Source organism: Cryptococcus depauperatus, chromosome 1 (assembly GCF_001720195.1).
Source record: "Cryptococcus depauperatus CBS 7841 chromosome 1, complete sequence".
Classification (NCBI taxonomy): domain Eukaryota; kingdom Fungi; phylum Basidiomycota; class Tremellomycetes; order Tremellales; family Cryptococcaceae; genus Cryptococcus; species Cryptococcus depauperatus.
The window spans coordinates 837411-855913 of record NC_089468.1 but is presented as its reverse complement, the minus strand read 5'-3'; the positions used below and the strand labels follow the sequence as shown (position 1 = coordinate 855913).

The 18503-nt window shown below is 44.7% G+C and overlaps 5 protein-coding genes across 5 annotated transcripts; 3 read left to right on the top strand and 2 right to left on the bottom strand.

Annotated features, from left to right (window-relative positions):
* Positions 1-289: 289 nt before the first annotated feature.
* Positions 290-1011, bottom strand: L203_100336 (peptidyl-prolyl cis-trans isomerase A; the record flags this gene model as incomplete). The annotated part of the gene is made up of 5 exons (XM_066209795.1): positions 290-333; positions 382-634; positions 683-840; positions 887-915; positions 968-1011. The coding sequence occupies 5 exons, from the start codon at positions 1009-1011 to the stop codon at positions 290-292; spliced, it is 528 nt and encodes a 175-aa protein (XP_066065892.1).
* A 338-nt stretch (positions 1012-1349) lies between these two features.
* On the top strand, positions 1350-8674 carry L203_100335 (uncharacterized protein; the record flags this gene model as incomplete). The annotated part of the gene is made up of 6 exons (XM_066209794.1): positions 1350-1371; positions 1419-2311; positions 2358-3281; positions 3328-5733; positions 5785-5921; positions 5968-8674. The coding sequence occupies 6 exons, from the start codon at positions 1350-1352 to the stop codon at positions 8672-8674; spliced, it is 7089 nt and encodes a 2362-aa protein (XP_066065891.1).
* An 825-nt stretch (positions 8675-9499) lies between these two features.
* Positions 9500-10803, top strand: L203_100334 (uncharacterized protein; the record flags this gene model as incomplete). Its single annotated transcript, XM_066209793.1, has 6 exons — positions 9500-9541; positions 9621-9715; positions 9771-9793; positions 9842-10431; positions 10493-10642; positions 10693-10803. The coding sequence occupies 6 exons, from the start codon at positions 9500-9502 to the stop codon at positions 10801-10803; spliced, it is 1011 nt and encodes a 336-aa protein (XP_066065890.1).
* An 87-nt stretch (positions 10804-10890) lies between these two features.
* On the bottom strand, positions 10891-12626 carry L203_100333 (uncharacterized protein; the record flags this gene model as incomplete). The annotated part of the gene is made up of 6 exons (XM_066209792.1): positions 10891-11065; positions 11121-11334; positions 11386-11491; positions 11542-12114; positions 12161-12303; positions 12365-12626. The coding sequence occupies 6 exons, from the start codon at positions 12624-12626 to the stop codon at positions 10891-10893; spliced, it is 1473 nt and encodes a 490-aa protein (XP_066065889.1).
* A 199-nt stretch (positions 12627-12825) lies between these two features.
* L203_100332 (uncharacterized protein) lies at positions 12826-17446 on the top strand (the record flags this gene model as incomplete). Its single annotated transcript, XM_066209791.1, has 11 exons — positions 12826-13163; positions 13219-13430; positions 13485-14307; positions 14354-14675; positions 14725-15118; positions 15167-15393; positions 15457-15778; positions 15829-16003; positions 16054-16111; positions 16158-16347; positions 16395-17446. The coding sequence occupies 11 exons, from the start codon at positions 12826-12828 to the stop codon at positions 17444-17446; spliced, it is 4113 nt and encodes a 1370-aa protein (XP_066065888.1).
* Between the last annotated feature and the right edge of the window lie 1057 nt (positions 17447-18503).

Here is an 18503-nt window from a genome sequence, read left to right as displayed (position 1 = left end):
TCAGTGATATTGTGATTAAAAATGGTGAAATAAATATTAAAAAATAAGATACGATGTTTCAAAGAAAATTAAAAACGCGCCCTAATCCGTGGATACTGTTCTCAGAGACTGGTATCTCACTTTTTGATTTCCAAGACCCGCAAGTGGTACGTTACGATTAAGATTTTAATCAGACAAAGAAAGTCAAGTCAACTACAATACGTTGAAGAAGTGATTTCATGCAAAGCCTTGTTCTTAAAACTATTCATTTCTTCCTTCACATATTTTTGCCCATCAATAAATATCTTTCTTAACAAGTGCCAGAGGAAGTGATGGTAATCTTGGCCGATGTCTCTAAACCCGTTGTCAATTGGATATCACATGTAAATAAACCATACATACTGCCAGACTGAGAGCCAAATCCCTCAATCTTTCTGACAAGCTCCTGGCCCTCTACAACCTCGCCAAAGACAACATGCTTGTTGTCGAGCCAAGAGGTGACAACGGTAGTGATGAAGAACTGGGAGCCGTTGGTGTTAGAGCCAGCGTTAGCCATAGAGAGGAGGTAAGGGCGGTCGTGACGGAGCTTGAAGTTCTCATCGGCGAACTTTTCGCCGTAGATGGACCTCCCGCCAGTACCGTCGCCTTTAGTGAACTGAGACAATCAATAAAATGAGCCAAAGGGAGCCGAAAAACAACCTACATCACCACCCTGGAGCATGAACTGAGGAATGACACGGTGGAAGCCAGAACCAGCATAGCCAAAGCCTTTCTCGCCGGTACAGAGAGCACGGAAGTTGGCGGCGGTTTTGGGGACAACGTCGTCAAAAAGCTTGAAGATGATGCGGCCCGCGGGTGCACCTAGAAAAGAGTGAGCTATTGAAAGTTACAATCAAAACAAGCTCACCGTTGATGGCAATGTCGAAGTAAACTTTGCTACGGCAAGCTCATCAGTCTCTGTCTGTTGAGCCATTATGTATTGACGCACCTCATGGTGCTGGCGGTGGAAACGAATCGTTTAGCGAATGACATTGGAGACGCCGTTTGAGAGACCGGCAAGGAATGTAGACAGAGAGATAAGCAAGACTGGTGAGCATGAGTCGTTGTATGGTGTAAACGGCTTCACTTACGCTGTGTTTGTTTTTCGATGTTTTTTTTAAAAAAAAAAAAACTAAGTTGAAGAAGAGAAAAGAAACAAAGAGAAGATGTAAGAATTATTCCCCATGGTAGAATCGCATCAGTTGGGGTGATCGGGATTTGTCACGTGGCGGTTTGTGGCGGTGGAGGTATATCAACCACGCGTCAAGTCACGTCTCTTTACAATCTATTTCATTTTGTTTAAGTGGCAACAAATAAGACGGGCGCGTAGGATGCAGGAAATTATCATCCCAAGTAATTCTTCATTTCTCAACTATGTTTATTTGCGCTTACTTTAACAGAACTCGAAGACGACGAAGATGACTTTCTTCCATCCCTACTGCGTCCAGTCTTTGGCGCAGCGTCGTCCACTTCATCATTGCCAGAGACAGATCAAAATTCATACGGGTCTAATCCGTCTTCAGAGTTTTCGTTCCCCTTAAAACTTCAAAGTACGACACCCACGCGTCCGGGTCTACAGAAAGCCAGCGCGAGCTTTTCGGCCGGTATGTCGACAGCTGCTTATGGTTTTAGTCAAGACACCAAATTGGGTAAATTCAGCAACAGCTCGACATCGTCCTTAATTACGCCTGGAACTTCTATCAGTTCTGCAAACGCTATCTCCAAAAGGCCTGGTTTATCGTCAAAAGGATCTTTGGCCTCTCTCAAAAATGCATTCAAGTCTAATAACTCGGCGGTACCTCCCATACCAAATTTCGACTCCAAGGGAGCCACACCAGGATACCCCGCTTTGAAAAACCCATTTTCGAGGTTTGACTCACCGATATCGCCCAAAAACGCTAGCTACAAATCCTCTGCCAAGGGAAAAACACCTTCTGCTACATCATCGCCTGCGTTGGCACGTTATCAATCTTCGGAAGGGGGCAGAAAATATTCAATCGCGTCTTCTCACCGTTCTCAGGGTGGTCGGTCTATAAACTCTCAAGGATCGTCAAACTGGAAGTCAGAAGATCACCCCATGCCAGCACTTCCGCCCATTCCCATGCGACAGACACCCTCAAGGCTCTGTAGGCATGGAAGTGATGCGGGAAGTTATTTGGGAAGGCGGGGGTTAAGTATTGATCTAGACGAGGAGTTTGGAAGGACGCCTGGCGAAAAGGCATTGAGGGCGGTTTTCAAAGAGTTCAGAGAAGCTGCTGGCGGCAAAGTTCAGAGAATATGTGCTAGACCTCTTGTGAGCGTTTTCAATCGAAATTTTACTTCTTCACTAAGATTGAAAGAATTCGCATCCCTCGTTGCCATCGTTCCTGGATTCTGGGGTTGATCCACAATTCGACAACGTCATCACGTCTCTTGGTCACTGTGCAACTCGCCATGCTCGAAAAGTGGTGGATCTCCTGATGTCTTGGTGTAGAGATCAGAGTGGCAATATCGGCGCAAATGAAGTCCGAACACATCTTGATCGTGCGATGGGTTTGCAGATGAAGGTAGAAGACGCTGCTGCTATTCTTCAAACGAGAAAGTCTTTGGCAGCAAAATTCATCATGAACCGAGCCTTGATTGAGCTTTTGAAAGTTATACCGAAAGACTCTCTTGATCAAGAGCTGGGAACAACTTTGGAGAACAATGTGTTCAACGCATATCGTTCTGAAAAGCCCGAAGATGTAATGCAATTCTCACATCGCAAAGCTGTTTCGCAACTTCAAGTACAATTACTTGGCCAGCTGTCCAAAACTCGTTTCTTGACTGTGAGTGACAGATTTGTCCGTGAGTTGGGCAAGTACGCTACAGTCCAGCAACCTACCAAAGAGCATGAGGCCAAAATTGAGCATTTACTCAAGGGTATGCGACATTTGCAGCTTAAAGTATATCCGGAGGAAGAGTTGGAGCTCTCTGCAGAGTTTTTGCAGTCCCTCTCCACTTTTTTTTTATCAGCCCATGGTCAATCTTTAAAGCTTGCATATGCCGAAACATTTACACATCTTCTTCATCCTGTTGTCGAGACCGCTACAGCAGAGGTCAACCATCCAATATGGTCTCAAGCCATTGGAGTGGTCTTGGAAAAAGCAAACGGACTGGTGGGCAAAGCAAGATACTGGAGTGTAGCGTTCCAGTTGATGGTGACTGCATTGGCTGTGAGCCCAAGAGAGGTGTTCATGCAACAATGGCAAAGCGCTATTGATGCAATCACGGCAAAGCTAAAAGTGTGTAGCTTCCGCATCTACCGAAATAAGCTGATAGTATAACCAGGATCGTGCCTTGCGGCCTGTAGCGATGGGTGCGCTAATCCGTATGCTTTGGATCTATCTCAATCGATGCTCCGAATCTCCTTCATCAACGCGCAAAAGATTAGATTACCTTATTCGCGCCATTTTTGCTTCTTCTTCCGTCTCGCTTCTTTATCCTCCAGACCTTCCTATTGAAGCTTTTATAACCCTTTTTCATTTTATTATAGTTCGACAAATGGAGTATGGTGAAGAATTTGTCGCGGAATTTTTGACTATTCGAGGAGTTGGGGAATCAGGAGCAGATCGCGCGACGGCTCTAGTAAGGGCCATTAACCATACATTGAGGACTATTGAATTAGAAAACCCCGCTACTTGGCCAAAGAATCCAGATTTTACAAAGTTTGACCTTGAAGGGTTTGAGTATTCAGGCGAACCGCTGTCTTTTGAAGCCGAAAGTCGCCCAGATGTCTGTAATCTTCTCAAAAAGATAGGTCCAGCCGTTCTCAGTCTCTTACAAGAGTGTGACAATGACACCCGTCACCTTTTACTTTCCAGTGACACTGTCAGCCTCGCAGGGCACGTCTCGAGCAATACCATGGAGAATTTGATGGAGCAGGTCGTCGTCAAGCATGGGGATGTGTATGCAACTTATCCTGCCAAATATGCGGCTAAGATGAGGCTCATGGTTGCCTTAATCGACACATTGCCACGATGTCTACCAATAGACTCAAAAGTGGGGGATTTAGCAAGTATACTTTGTCGAGCGACATTTTCTGCCGATCCCCAAGTTTGCATTGCTTCCACAAGTGCACTGAAACGAATGGCCCAGGATCATCGAATATGTCTGCTATTGCTTACTACATACAGGGGATTTGTATTCGAAACAAGACATGTGTTCAAGGATACGTTTATCGGTGTTCGCTTGTTGGAAAGTCAGTTTGAAAGGGTGGTCAGGTTATGGTATGAAATGCTACAAACCCTCGTCAATCATCAGCGCGTTGCGGAAGCAAGAAGAGATGCAGGCGAGGGAGATGAGAACCCGCCAGACGTTGAAACATCGCAGGTCATACAGATCGAAGGCGCTGCGCTATTTGTACTATGTTCAAGCTCTGTGGCACTTCGAAAATTGGGTGGACAGATTTTGTCAGCGGCAAGAAACCTCGAAAGTCGACAACGTCAGCCTTCTGCTGCATTTCGATATTCTCGCTTTTCTCCTGACAGAACTGTTCCTGCCCGTGTGCTCGATGTTTACGAGCACTCCTTTTCAGAGCCTGATATTTCTTCAGTCAGTACCATTTCATGGTTAAGTCAGCCTGAAAGGTTAAGGATCGAAACTTTGGTCGCCAGTGCTGGAAAGGAAGGAAGTAAGATGTATCAGCGAATAGCAGAAGGCGAATCTGCGAGAGATGGGTCACTATGGATGTCCATATTGCCACATTTCGTTGGTAGAATAGCGGATAAGCTGCCAAACGCTGCAGGAGAGTTGAGGGCTGTGGTGGGACAGCTGGTGTTACGCTTGCAAGCACATGTGGCACTGATTGCCGGTGGAGCAAAAGGTCCGCCAGGTAAAACCTTGATGGAAAACTTCTCAATGAAAAACTCCTCAGATGTGGCTGTTCTTGCAGACTGTTACAGAGCATACCAGATGGTACTCTGTGTCACACTTAATCCAGCAAACGGTCCAGTACTGTCTACACCATCTGTACAAAGATCAACGACAAAAGATATGATTATATTAAATCAAGAAACTATTAGCTCGCCTGGTTTGTTTACGTACCTGACTTCGTTATTGGGATGGGAAGATCCTCGTTTTAGAGATGCTGCGGTTTACGCTCTTGGAAGTATACGACTTTCTATGTTGAGACCTTTAGCAGAACAGCTATTGACTTTGGCACGAAGATTAATGGATAGTACCAAAGTTGGCGGAGCACTACGAGAAGGAATTACAAGAAAGACACCTAATTCTGGCTTATGGACATCAGTGGCCCACATATTTCGGCTTATATCTCCTCTCATCCTTGACTCTAAAAGCTCATCTCATCTAGCCAACTTATCTTCATTGATAGGTTTTGTCAAAGTTACGTATGCTCTTCTTTCGGATAGATCTGTCAAAGAAGATTATGACCTTCAGAATCTCAGGCGATCATTCTCCATTGTTGTTGAAAACCTTACGAATGCGCTTGGTAAGCTCGATTCATCGGATCGATTCTTGGGTGAAGACTTGCGCGGTGCCATTTTCAAATTATGTTACGATTGGTGTTTGGTAGGACGTCGTCCAGATGTTGCCAAAGCGAGAGAAAGTCAGATGTTGCAAGCTGCAGCGGGAGGATACAGGGGTGAGAGAGATCGTGCTTCGTATTTGGATGATCTACAAAATAAAACGAAACTATTGTCGATGGCAGCCGCAGAGGCTATGGCGGGTCTTTGTGTAAGCTTATTAGACATCTTCGCACCAGACGTTTGCTGACTCTATATTAAGCAAGGGAAATTAATTTCCGCATCCGACTCGACACCTGCGCAACAAGCCTCTGAACACATCGTGGAGCCTTTACTAGTGCTGAGATGGATAAGAGGCATGTTTGGATCTACCAGCTCGGGGCATAATGTTACTGGAAGGTGGGTATGACTTGGCACTTCAGCACCATATTGATGTCAAAGATAGGCGAGCACTATTTGCATTGCTCAAATACAATTGGCAATGCGATCGCCTACTGGACGAGGTGTTACATCAGTCTTTTGGAGAGGGCGAGCAATTCTCTCTCGATTCTTCCTTTTTCGGCGTGGTAGCAGATCTCATTTCTGAAGGACACCTCACTTTGCCTGTTGAGCAAGTGACTTGTCTTGTTCTTTCCAAGCTTGGACATCCCGTTGCTCATGTTCGGCACAGAGCTTTCCAACTTATTCAATCGCTTCTTGTGCAATCTAGGGACCAGGCTATTGCTTCAAAATTGCTACCCTCAGTCGGATCCTCTTCCATTGTCATCTACCGTCAAGCACAAGATGCTTTATCCAATCAATTAGCACACATATACTCAGATCAGGTATACAGATTCCTTGGTGAATGCACTCTTAGACTCAGCCAGTTGGAGGCACCTAGGCGACAAGCAACATTGTGTATTATCAAAGCGTGGGTTGCCTATCTCGACCTTGTTCCCAACATGTTTGACCTTCCACCCGAAGGTATTGCGCAGCAGCATCAAGCATTGCACAGCATTGTCTACTTGGGTGTTAGGTTTGGTGACGATTATCTCGAAGAATTCAAGGGCATCATTCTCTCTTTTGCGGGATCTGGTACCGTACAATCTCAAAACACTACTGCCCTCATCAAATTTTTGTTTGAGCAAAGCGGAAAACGCAAATCACCAGATTTTGTCGAGCATGCTCAGAGGATTATGTCGTGCTTTACAGATTGTCCAGCTGGCGATGCCATCTTTGAAGAGCTTTGCAATCTTGTCAAGCCAAACGCAATGGTGGTTTTACCTGAAGCAGATGTGCCGTCAAGTCCGATGACATCTTTAGCAAATCTGGATACAGTCATGAATGCTCCTTCCGCCAAAAGTCAAACCTTTTCTACTGGCCAGCTGGCTCTAATATTTGCGGGAGAGCTATTGCCTCACAGATTAGGGGATGTAGAATTGACAAAACGGTTGCCTACGTTGCTTCATGCCGCGTTAATTCAATGCGACCACGTCTCTGTAGCCATCAGAGAGCAAGCTCAAACAGTTCTATTTCAAGTTCTACGGGCTTGGATATGTGATGTCTCAATTATCTCAACTCAAGATTCGTCTGCCGCCTGGATATTGGCAGAGCAAAAGGTGACTGCATTAGCGAGAAGCAGAAGTTCTTTATTCTGGAAAAGTGACGACGTTGGAGGAAGCGACGCTGCTTTTTTGGCTCCTACGAAAATGACCGTCCTCATTGTCAAGATATTGGGTATTCTTCTTCCTCTATATCCAAGAATACGTCAGCAATGGGGTGAGCTGGCTCTCAACTGGGCTACCACTTGTCCCATGCGCCAACTTGCATGTCGTTCATTTCAGGCATTCCGGATTCTTTCACCTAGAATTAGTCCTCATATGGTTTCTGACACTCTGGCTAGACTGTCTAGCACAATCGCAAGCTCTTCTCCTGAAATCCAGATATTTAATCTAGAGGTTTTGCGGACATTCTCATCCATCATACAGTCGCTCGGGCACAGTGAGGCATTATCATATCCTCAAATTTTTTGGTGTGGTCTTTCATGCCTCACGACACCCTACGAAAATGAATTCTCAGAGGTCATCGACTTATTATCCCATGTGCTTGACAAGACGAACCTGTCAGATCCTTCGGTCGTTCAGCTGCTTTTGGCTCACCGTCCATCTAACTGGGTCGGTCCTCCGCCATATCTTCAATCGTTCTTGCTTATCGGACTACGTTCATCAAAAACAGCATTTTTGACATTTGATTTGATACGTCGACTTGCAAGTGTCTCAAGTAATGATTTAGTCGATTCTTCAAAAGACAGACTCATACACGGTTTTATTGCCGCTCTTCCTTGGATGCTGCATTCTACGGACCTTGGCGAACCCAATGAAGAACTGGCTGGCATGGCGCTAGATCTTGCTGCTATAGCAGAACAACAAGACCAAGCAAGCTTCTCTCGTCTCTTGACCTCATTCGCAAAGGTCAGGTTTCGGTCAAAGGATGACTTCATCCGCCAAGCTGCAAGTCTCTTGAGAGATTATATGTCGACTCACGCATTGGATATCGTTACTCTGCTTCTAGGGTTTGTGCTTAATACATATGATTGGATGCGAGAGAAGAGTATGCAAGTGCTCACGCTGATTTTGCAATCTCCTGAAGCCAGAGGACCGCTACAAATGCATGGTAATGAACTTCTTCAGCCTCTATTGCGATTACTTTCGACCAAGCATGCCTCTCAAGCGTTAGAGGTGCTTGACATGCCAGTGACTGCTACCGCCACTGCTACAATAGAAAATGCTGGATTCCATTCTGTCTCGTCATCCGCATCGGCTGGAGAAATCTTTGGCGTAATTGAAGAAAGTGGGTGGAGCGTGCCCAAGGCAAAGGAACTATCCGCCTTGACTCGAGAAAATGTACATGCGGTATTCAACACTTGTGCCACTGAAACTCGTGCTGCCTCTGCACACTTTTCAGTCGTTCAGTTTGCAGACATGAAACCGCTGGAACCTAGTGCAAGCCAAGCTAGCTTAGATGTCTCGGCCTCGCCGCCTACAAGTGGAATAGGGATGATGGAGAATGCGTCCATTGGCGATCTAGTCGGTGCACTGCATAGTCTAGGGCATTTTTTTGAAGATTACGATCCCAATGCTGCAATGGATAATGGAAGCTATGAGGGGATTTAGATGGGAACAGGAGCATGGCTTCTAGTTAAGAGATGTTGACATGATTTTTTTCGTCAGGCCCAAGGCTCAAGACAAACTAGCGATCCACAAACCTCCACACTGTACAAATTTATACAGAGCCAAGACATAGTTGACAGACGTCGGTTGTATTCTTCCAATAGTATGTATGCATTAACGAATAGGCATCATGACTGAATATATCCTGAGCCTTTTCTGGCTCTTTAAACCGAGTTGATAAAGTCTCAAGATCATGGACAAGAAAAGGTCTGTCAGGAGAGCGCTGGACATGGTGTATGCCGAGGAAGTGGTATAATCGGATGAACTGGGAGCTGACCGATGGTCGTGGAAACCGAGGAGATGTAAGGAAGGACTCATCACTGATAGTTCTCCAGAGGATGAATCTAGATAGGTGTCTTTTAATTCCAGCTACGCATTCCTCAGCGACGCTACTTTTCGTCTTAACATCTTCCCTTCAAAGTCCCAGCACCCAATCCAAGACAAAACCCAAGTCTTGATATAGAATCAAAGTAAAAAAACATTCATCTTTTAACTAATTACGTAATAATCAACACCCGGTGGAGGCATTCGGAGTTCATCTCAAACCTCGGTGAAGTAGCTGACAAATATTTTGTCAAAGCCAGTTCGGTTTTGCATAATCTGTCTACGCCAGCAGGATTAGAGGAGCTTTCTGTGACTTGTGGATTGGTCCCGTCTGTAGATATAAAAGAGTCCAATTTGTGTCTCATTTCTCTTTTACTTTTATACGTGCTAGTCGTACTTTAATAATAAGAACCAAGAAGATTAGCTATATACTCACCAATCATCATGGACTCGGCGCAGATTCCAAAGACTATGAAGGCTATCCAGGTGAGCTTACCTGCTATTGTCATTGCGCGGTTTTAGTCTTTGAAAAGTGATGTTTCGTCGTCGCTAACATTCTTAATAGGTCGAACAGATTGGAGGGCCAGAAGTAAACGTGCTGAGAGAGATTCCTGTTCCTACTCCTAAGCCGGATGAGGTATTGATTAAAGTTCAATGGACGTAAGTCAGTGACATGGTTGAGGATGCGTTGGTAATCAATTAACATGGATATTAGGGGCCTCAATTACATTGACCATTGTGAGGCATTGATGCTTGTCAATTTGTTGCAGAACTGATGTTGTATAGACTTCCGTACGGGCATCTATCCCAAGGAACTTCCGTATACTGTTGGCCAAGATGTCGTCGGCACCCTACTTACAACACCTTCATCTCAAGGAGAATTCGATATTTCTATTGGCACAACAGTGTATTCTCTAACTGGATCTGCTTTTGCCGAATACGTTGTTGCACCCGCTCACAAGGTTGCTGCTTTGCCCAAGGGTTTGTCTCCGAAAGATGGTGTTTCTCTAGCTACTTTGGGGTTAACTTCTTTGGCACTTGCGAAAGAGAGCTATCCCGTCCAAAAGGGTGACTGGATACTTATCAGAGCAGTAGCCGGTGGCATCGGTCTTGTGCTTACACAGATTGTGAAACATCTGGGCGGCCATGTCATTGGTACAACTTCTTCGCCTCAAAAGGCTGAAATTGCCAAGAGATATGGTGCCGATCATGTGCTTTTGACGACCACGCCTTCAGAAGAAAACGTCAAAAAGATCATTGAACTCAGCGATGGAGGTGTTCATGCGGTTTTCGACGGTGTTGGGAAGGATACTTTTGATGAAAATTTTGAGGTTACCAGACGCAAAGGGACTATTGTTGCTTTTGGCAATGCTTCGGTGCGTTATAGCTCGTTGAATCAGAGTCTGTAGCTGGATGTTGCTGACAAAGACACTACAGGGCGTAATTCCACCTTTCTCGCCATTCAAGCTCACCCCTAAAGCTCTCAAATTTACTCGACCCTCTGTAATTGCCATTATCGATACCGTTGAAGAGTTCAAGGAATACTTTGTTGAGCTTGGGGCCATTGCCACAAGAGCTGGGATGAAGGTGTGTCGCTATTTGCTTGATTGTGTGCTTTCAACTCATTGTGTCTGTAGTTTGAGGTGTTTAAGGAATACGATTTCTTAGCTGAAGAAGTCGCTCAAGCTCAAAAAGATTTACAATCTCGTGGGACCACGGGGAAGCTGTTGATACACGTCTCGGATTAAAATAGATTGTACGCCAATAGGACTGTAGTCAATGTGAAGGATTAATTCGTTACATACCGTGAAAAGGACTGGTTACGAGCGCTACTGTTACACTAATCGACCTATCGCCCAAGTCGAGGCAAAACTCGCCAAGCTGCCTCCTGCTAAGCCAGCCACTAGGCAGAACGATGCTAATGTAGCGGCAACATCTCTTTCCTCATCTTTTATTCGAGGGTTCAATGAAGGCGAGGAGGAGATAATCATACATAACGATCCCAACCATCTGTTATTGGCTTGTCAGCATCTGTCGCCTAGAAAGAGAAGTCGGAAGAGATTACCCGTTAGAGGCAGCAAAAAATAGCATGATGATAAAATATAAGACATCAGAATCAATATTTGGTTTAGTGTTAAGAGCTCTTGGGGTGACATTGCAAGCAAAGAAAAGCGGTATGAAGAGAGCTCGCAAAATGGACAGTACCAATATTCGTGGCGGAGATGTGATAAAAAGAGCTGGCATAAGTGGGAGATAAGTTCGACCGACGTAATCTCCAACTAAACATGGTCAGTGGGCTTGTGTCAAGCAAAGTAGGGATGAAGACTCACTGTTGAATATCATGAAATGAAGAGGGATGAAGATGTCTGGTTGAAGAAGACGCGGTATTGGTTGATGGGTTGAGAGAATTCTGGTTGTTACTGGGGGAAAGACAGACTTCAAAGGTACATTAAACCCTGGAAGGAAGAAGATAAAACAATGCTCACTAAAGAAACCATAAAGACTAGTGTGATAGCCAGGTTCAATTCCCAGTTTTTCCTTGCAATCTTTTTGTTTAAACCTTCTCGTCCCCTTCTAGCATCCTCCTCATTGACATTTTGTGCAGCTACTGGGACTGATATGACATGGTATTTCGGATGTCTTTTTAGATGCCTACTAGACATGAAACATCCTACTACCCCCAGAGAGCAAGCAGCCCATAGGCCCGCTCCCACAAGTTTACTTGCTTCTTTTCCCTGCTCGATACCATCTTCCTTCCTACCAATTGCAGAGACGAAAGCGAGGAGGAGCTGAATACCAGATATCAACAGAGCAATTCCACCTTGACCGGACATCACTGCCAGTGTCTGTTCGTAGCCCCATAAGGAAGAAAGAGCAAAAACCGAAAATTGAAGGAAAGCGGTGCAGTAGGATAACATGAGTGATAGAAGGATTAAGGATAGAAGAAGCAGATTTGTGGAAAAATGTGAGAATAGAAACGGAATGAAGGGAAAGGTAAGGAGAAGGGAGATAATGAGAAGAGTTAGTAGAGAAGACTCCAACCTCTTTGCAGGAGAAGCCTGCCTAAGGTCAGTAATATCAGTGAAGATGGTCTTTCCGACATACCGTGCCGACATAGCGCTGGGCAAAGCCAAGAAAAGTCAGATTGCCAAGGCAATATACTGTGCCCAATAAGCTCGGAAGACTGCTTCTGAACTTTGATTCTCTTGGGAAGAATGATATTAATAGAGGATATGTACATATCAGTGCTAAGTTCAATCGCCTTGATATTAGTAACCTGTTATACGCCATAGCAAGGTTAAATCGCACCATTCCAGCTCAAAAGCACACCTGCACCAAGGACCCAAAAGCAGAGATACACCTTGACTTCTTTGTATTCACCAGCTTTCTGAGCAGCATCATTACTAGCTCCCTCATCATTCATCTCGTCAGGACCACATTCATCTCTGCAAGATGTTGGTGTTGTAGTTGCAGCAACTTCTTCGCTTCCTGAAGCTACTGGTTGGTATTTGACTGAGTTTGATATAGGTTTTTGTGAGCTTTCAAGAGCATTTTTTAAAGTAGAAATCATTGTTAATAATAAAGGAAAAGTATAAAGTGATTCAAAATTATTCGTTGAAAAATCAAAATGGTCGCGTCGATTTATTTATTTATTTTCTTTTTTCTTTTCTTTCTTTTTAATACTTCTTCGATCTTTCAACATCAAATCATTTTTATCTTGCTAATTACATTTTGTAAATAAGTCGAGATATCTCTTTTCGACTAACGAAATGACATCTATAGGTGGTATAGAGGCACAGGAGAAGGCCATAAGCCAGCAAATGGGTGCTTCAAATGAGCCGATATTAGAGCCTAGGATAATGTCTATTGCAACACCAGAATTAGATATCACCTCTGGGCTCTCACAGCTAAGTCAAGGACCACAGGATGGTATAGGGTCATTCAAACACATTGCAAAGTCTGCATTGAATACGAAAATGCAAGAACTAAAACCTTTACGGACCACTGGCGAGACTGTTTTTGGAAAAAGCGGGCTGACAGATAGTGTAACTTCTGCCTCTCAAGCTGGCTTACATAGCAGTGAATCTAATGGTAATGCTCCTCTATTGTGAGCTCTTTTCCGGCTTGTAGTATGGACGCCTTTCTAAAATTGTATTTTTTAGTGATCAGATTCCTCAACCGCCGTACCCTGCCCCCCAGTATATAAAGTATCCCAAAGGTTGCTTTCCGAACCCCTTTGCTACAGATATGCGGACCCAACCTGTCCTTGATGGCATTGAAGCTTACTCTCTCTTTCGTCCGGCGTTCTTGCCCTCTGACGTCAACCCTCAGCTTGATAGAAATAGTATATGGATAACAATCGATAACGAGACGTGTAAGTGAGCGAGTTTTTCTAATGAACTGTAACAATTAATGGCGTTGGTTTCAGGTGATGCTGTCTACTATATGACACCAATGTGTCTGTGTTGCAAATCTTTCTCTCCCGAGTTGTGCTGTGATCGCTCGTGGCCTGTTTGTTCTCGGTGTAGCTCATTTGGAATTGCATGTTTACCTGGAAAGTCATGGGAAGAGCTCTACCTACCATCTAAAAAGGAAGAAATGGAAAACAATTTGACTATTGAAACAAATAATCCGATACGAAATAAAGACAAAGCAGGATTGCCAGATAGTGTTCCCGGTCCATCTTTTGATCAAAAACCAGTGCTTCTACAGCCTTGCAATCAAGAAATTTCAGGAAATAAGACCTCTGCGCCTGCCAGTCCACCGCTCCCTACGAATTTGCTAAATGCAGATGAGATGAGCCAACGATCCATAGCAAGCTCTTCCAAAGCGCCAACATTACATAACAAACGTCTGGCCTCTGCCATGACAGATAGCATGACGACAGAATCTTCCAACACGAAACGGCCACGTCAAGATCTTGCGACGCCCCATAAAAACTTTACCGTTTCCCTCGCCCGAAGTTCCAAGACAACCAAGGCCGAAGACGAACAATATTTTGCCCGTTTGAAAATTAATAGATCAAGACCTCCACTGAACAATCCACAAGGATCGTGTCCAGTTTGGGCAAAAACCAGAAGAGGTTTACAAACAGCACTAGAGTATTTTAGGGAACCACGAAAAACAATGGGTGCTAGTGTCGCCATAGGAGTTGGAGGAGTGGCAAGAGGTGTGCTTTTAGAAGGGACTACGGATGCGCAAGGGATATTTTGGGGAACAGGCTCTCAAGCGGGTACCATCATGACGTCCATGTAAGATGCACATGGCTCCTCTTCAATGTTTGCTAAATCCGGCCAGTGGTTACCCTCGGCGGCAGAGGATACACTCAGTGAGCGCAGATATCCCTCCCGCATCAGGCTCTTCATCTGAGCCATTTGCTGGTCCGATGCCAGCTTCGCTTAACGTGCTTAATCCTTTCTTTAGCACCTCTGAAGCAGCTGTCAGGCCTGTTCAAAAGATTACAGATAACTCTGAGGCCCCAGAGGTGGTAGCATTGCTAATGGCTCAGAGAGCAAGAACGCCGGTGGCGGTGGCAGTGACGCAAGATTATAGCGCAGTACCTTTCCAAGTAGCAGAACCTTTTGTGGTCCTGGGATGGTTTTGGGTGGTGGATGCATGGGTGGATCTCTCATTGTCATCGTGGTGGCAAATCGCTAACGCTGTATCAGCTGGAGCCCATACTTTCTTCATTGAAACTCTTTACTTCTGATCAAAAAGCGCCAGCAGGTCCACCAGAGAAAGTCCTATGGAAGTTTCGTTTTGAATGGTGTACTGGCTCACAACCATCGCCTTGGTGGTCTGATCAAGCTGTAAACGAATGCCCGACTTTCAGTATGCCATCACCAGATGAGGGATGGAATTCAATTCATCCCAGACTAAGTCATGTTGAAACAGTCAAAATTCCGGAATCACCGAATTTTGCTCCCAACGATGACATCGATAGGCAGTTTACGCATGTATGCGAGAATTGCTATGCAGAATCCAATAAGGTCTACGCCAATGCGGACATTTGTCTTAATGAGATGTGCTCTTGGTTCTTTGGGAACGCTTCAGATTCTCAGAGTAAGACGTTTCTGGCTATATGACTACACACTGATAGACCTCGCGTAGATAGAATTGGTCCACTTAGCAACAATCCAGGAATCATTCGACCTCTTTTCCGCATCAATCCAGAATTACTCAATTTATGTATAACTCCACCAGAGCCAGGAAATGACATTCTCAAGACAGGTCGGGAAAACGCAGGAGGTGAATACTGGACAGGCTGGGTATGTGAAACATGTAAACTAGCACAAGAGAGACAAAAGTGGACTGGGTGGCAGTGTATCAAGTGTCAAGTGCGTTTTCACTCAATGGACCATTACAAATATACAAAGGTCTATGTTGATCCATCTCAATAGCGCTTGATATTGCAACCTCGTCGTATTTATGATTGCTTATCTCTTCGTTCAGAAAAATCCCCCTGTATTGGCCCAAGGCAAGAAGGTGGATATGCCACGTGGGCACAATCAGTGGATCGGTCTTGGTTAGTATACGAAGATGGTGTAAAAGTTTTGAGATATGATACCCATAATGCACTGGGGAGGTGCTCAATTGTATATCACGCTTTGAGTAGCACAAAAGTGGCTGATCAAGCAGAAAAACTTTTTATTGGAATGCAGCAGGTCGGAGCATTAGAATTGTTGAGACATGTTGCTACTGGCCCGAAAGAATCTTTGCGACGTGAGTTGGCCGTATTGTCCTCATACAGAAACCTTTTAATCCTGGCCTAGCTGCAGAAAAAGTTCTGTCACCTTTCTACACCTACCTTGCTGGTTCGCATGGTGGTGGCATTCCGGCTTTTCCTACTGGTAATCAGGTTGGATGGCCATCAGTCTCCAAAGTCTGCCTCGACACGATGAGCCTAGTCAATTTTCAAGCCGGCAGGATGTTCCCTGGTGTACCGGAGTATGTAAAATAAGTTCTCATAGCCCCTCCGCTAATGTCGTATATGACAGATTCGGCAACCTCACAGTGGCTGCCTTCTCCCCTCAATTACCAAAGTGTTTACAACCTGTATGTTTCACTTTGTAATGAAAAAGGCTTCTGACCTTGCGGTAAGACTTTTAGATTACCCTGGTACTCATACGTCATAATCCTGATACTTGGTTCGGATTGTACCATACGATGCAAGCCATCAAGCGGTCGGACAAAACAAGGCGAACTGATTGCTCAGCATGGTGACTTAGTTGGTATTAATTCCAGCGCTGATCCAGTGGATGTCACAATTAAGATGAATGGCTTTGGATTTGGTGAGTTTGTTCTTCAATATGTCAACCAATCCTAACACAAGATTTAGTTTGTATCTCCCAGCGTTTCTATGCCAATCACTCTCTAGCCAAACAAGCATTGACGACGGCATCAGCTCAGAAGCCCGCTTCTGCATCTTCTGTACTCGGCGAGCCGACAACGATTTCTGAACCTATACCCGTTTCTAAATATATAGGAGAGGCTGTTGATCAAGCTTCTGGATCCGCTGAAATCCTAAGAGCAAGCGATCTTATTTGCGAAAGACCCGGGTATGAGAAAGCTTCTTTGACAAATTGGTACATCGGTGGATTGCCTCTTGACCCACTTCAGCCTAAAAAGATACTTCCTCTCTTTCCGCGACCGCAGCTCAAAACCAACAATGACATCAAATACAACAACATCACGGAAATCGTAGGATCAAGACATAATGCCGCTATGAATAATGGCAAAGGGGGTCAATTAGATCGAACCAACACCGAGAACGTAACAACGAGAGACCAAACCTTCGCAGATTCACAAATTATAACTTTCATCTCTCCTCTGCCTCCCCCTCGTCTTCGCGAACCTCGTGGCCTATCACCGCTTGCAAAATTCGGCCCCAGTACGTCAATTTTGAGACACCAGCTCATATCAGAAGACTTGGACATCGAGTCGGAAACAAAGAGAATATTAAAACGAAAAATATCATTAAAAGGCGTCAAGCCTAGAAACAATATTGAATCGAGTATAGGTAGTGGGAGTAGATCAACGACACCAGCACGGGGTGGAAAGGCGACCTCTTTTGGAAAACGAAAAACCATGGTTGAATCAGAATCAGGTGTTGTAGAAACAGAGATGATTGGTATCCTTGAAGATAACGCTACGGAAATCAAATCCCAATTCAAAAAGAGAAGAGGTGTAGGAGGGACTAAAAGCAATGGCAGTGAAGCTGGTACATCTACTAGAGGAGGTCGAGGAAGTCGAGGAAGTCGAGGAGGTCGAGGCAGAGGAGGTAGGGGAGGCAGAGGTCGAGGTGGTCGAGGTGGTCGAGGTGGTCGAGGTGGGCGAGGTGGGCGAGGTGGGCGAGGACGAGGTAGACCCAAGAGGGGAATAGAATCATAGGTTTCGGATGTCTTCCGTTTGATGCTGTGATCCATAGGGGATGATGGCCTGAAATTTATAATCATCTTTTCTCTCTACCAGTGCTATTCGACACCTAAATGTAGTCGATGTGCTCTTTGAAGATTTTAAATGGTGTTGTAAGACTACGTGCCATACCACATGCATTTGGTTCAAGACAATGAGAAATACCATATAGTATATCACACGGAGATTGTTCCATGTTGAGACATGATTCAGCGTGTATCCAGTCGTGTGCGCTATTCTATAATACTGGCTCAACTCAGCAGTAAAAGATGTGCCGTACATCAAGTATCAAGCTTTTTTTGTTTATAGAACCTGTTTACGTTAAGCCAGTACGGTAAGTTGTATAATTCTTCTGTACTGCTGCTCCTTCTAGACGCCCGATAATATGTCTCAAGATACCTTGCCCTGTTTGTCAGTTTGTTGAACTTTTTATCACAGCTTGAGCAACGCTGATTAAGTTGCTAGTTAGAACAAAAGACCACTGTAAGTTAGACTTGTTAAAGAGTTTCCCTTCCTCAATGTTAGAGATACATTTAGCAAACACGTTAAGACATGATTGCAGATGGTAACCTGGGGATGTTCGCTCAAGAACGATCAAACGTAAATCCGCTAGATACAAAACAGGAGACAAGCAATCATAAGGCTCCGGTTGTTATATTCATGCAGAAAGATGAGGTATCTGGCTCTTGCACCTAACCAGATAAAGAGCAGGTTGAAATCAAATTGACGAAGGATATTCAGCCTTTTCTGGGTCGGGGCGTCCAGCAGGACTCATAAGGTTAGTCATTCTTGAACTATATTATAAGACCTGATGTGGTCGCCTGTTTTCAGCTATAGCTGCATTCAGCTCTTGTCACCTTCCAAAGGAGAGTGTACTAGTCTTCTGGCCTAGCCATGGTTGTTTGTAGAAAAATCACACCATCATCGTCACACTATTTCATCGCAAGTGCATCATCATATCTTGTCTGTACTCTTTTCCAAAGATCGCCCAAGATCGCCCAGAGGCAATGGTCAGTTTGGCGAAATCTACGAA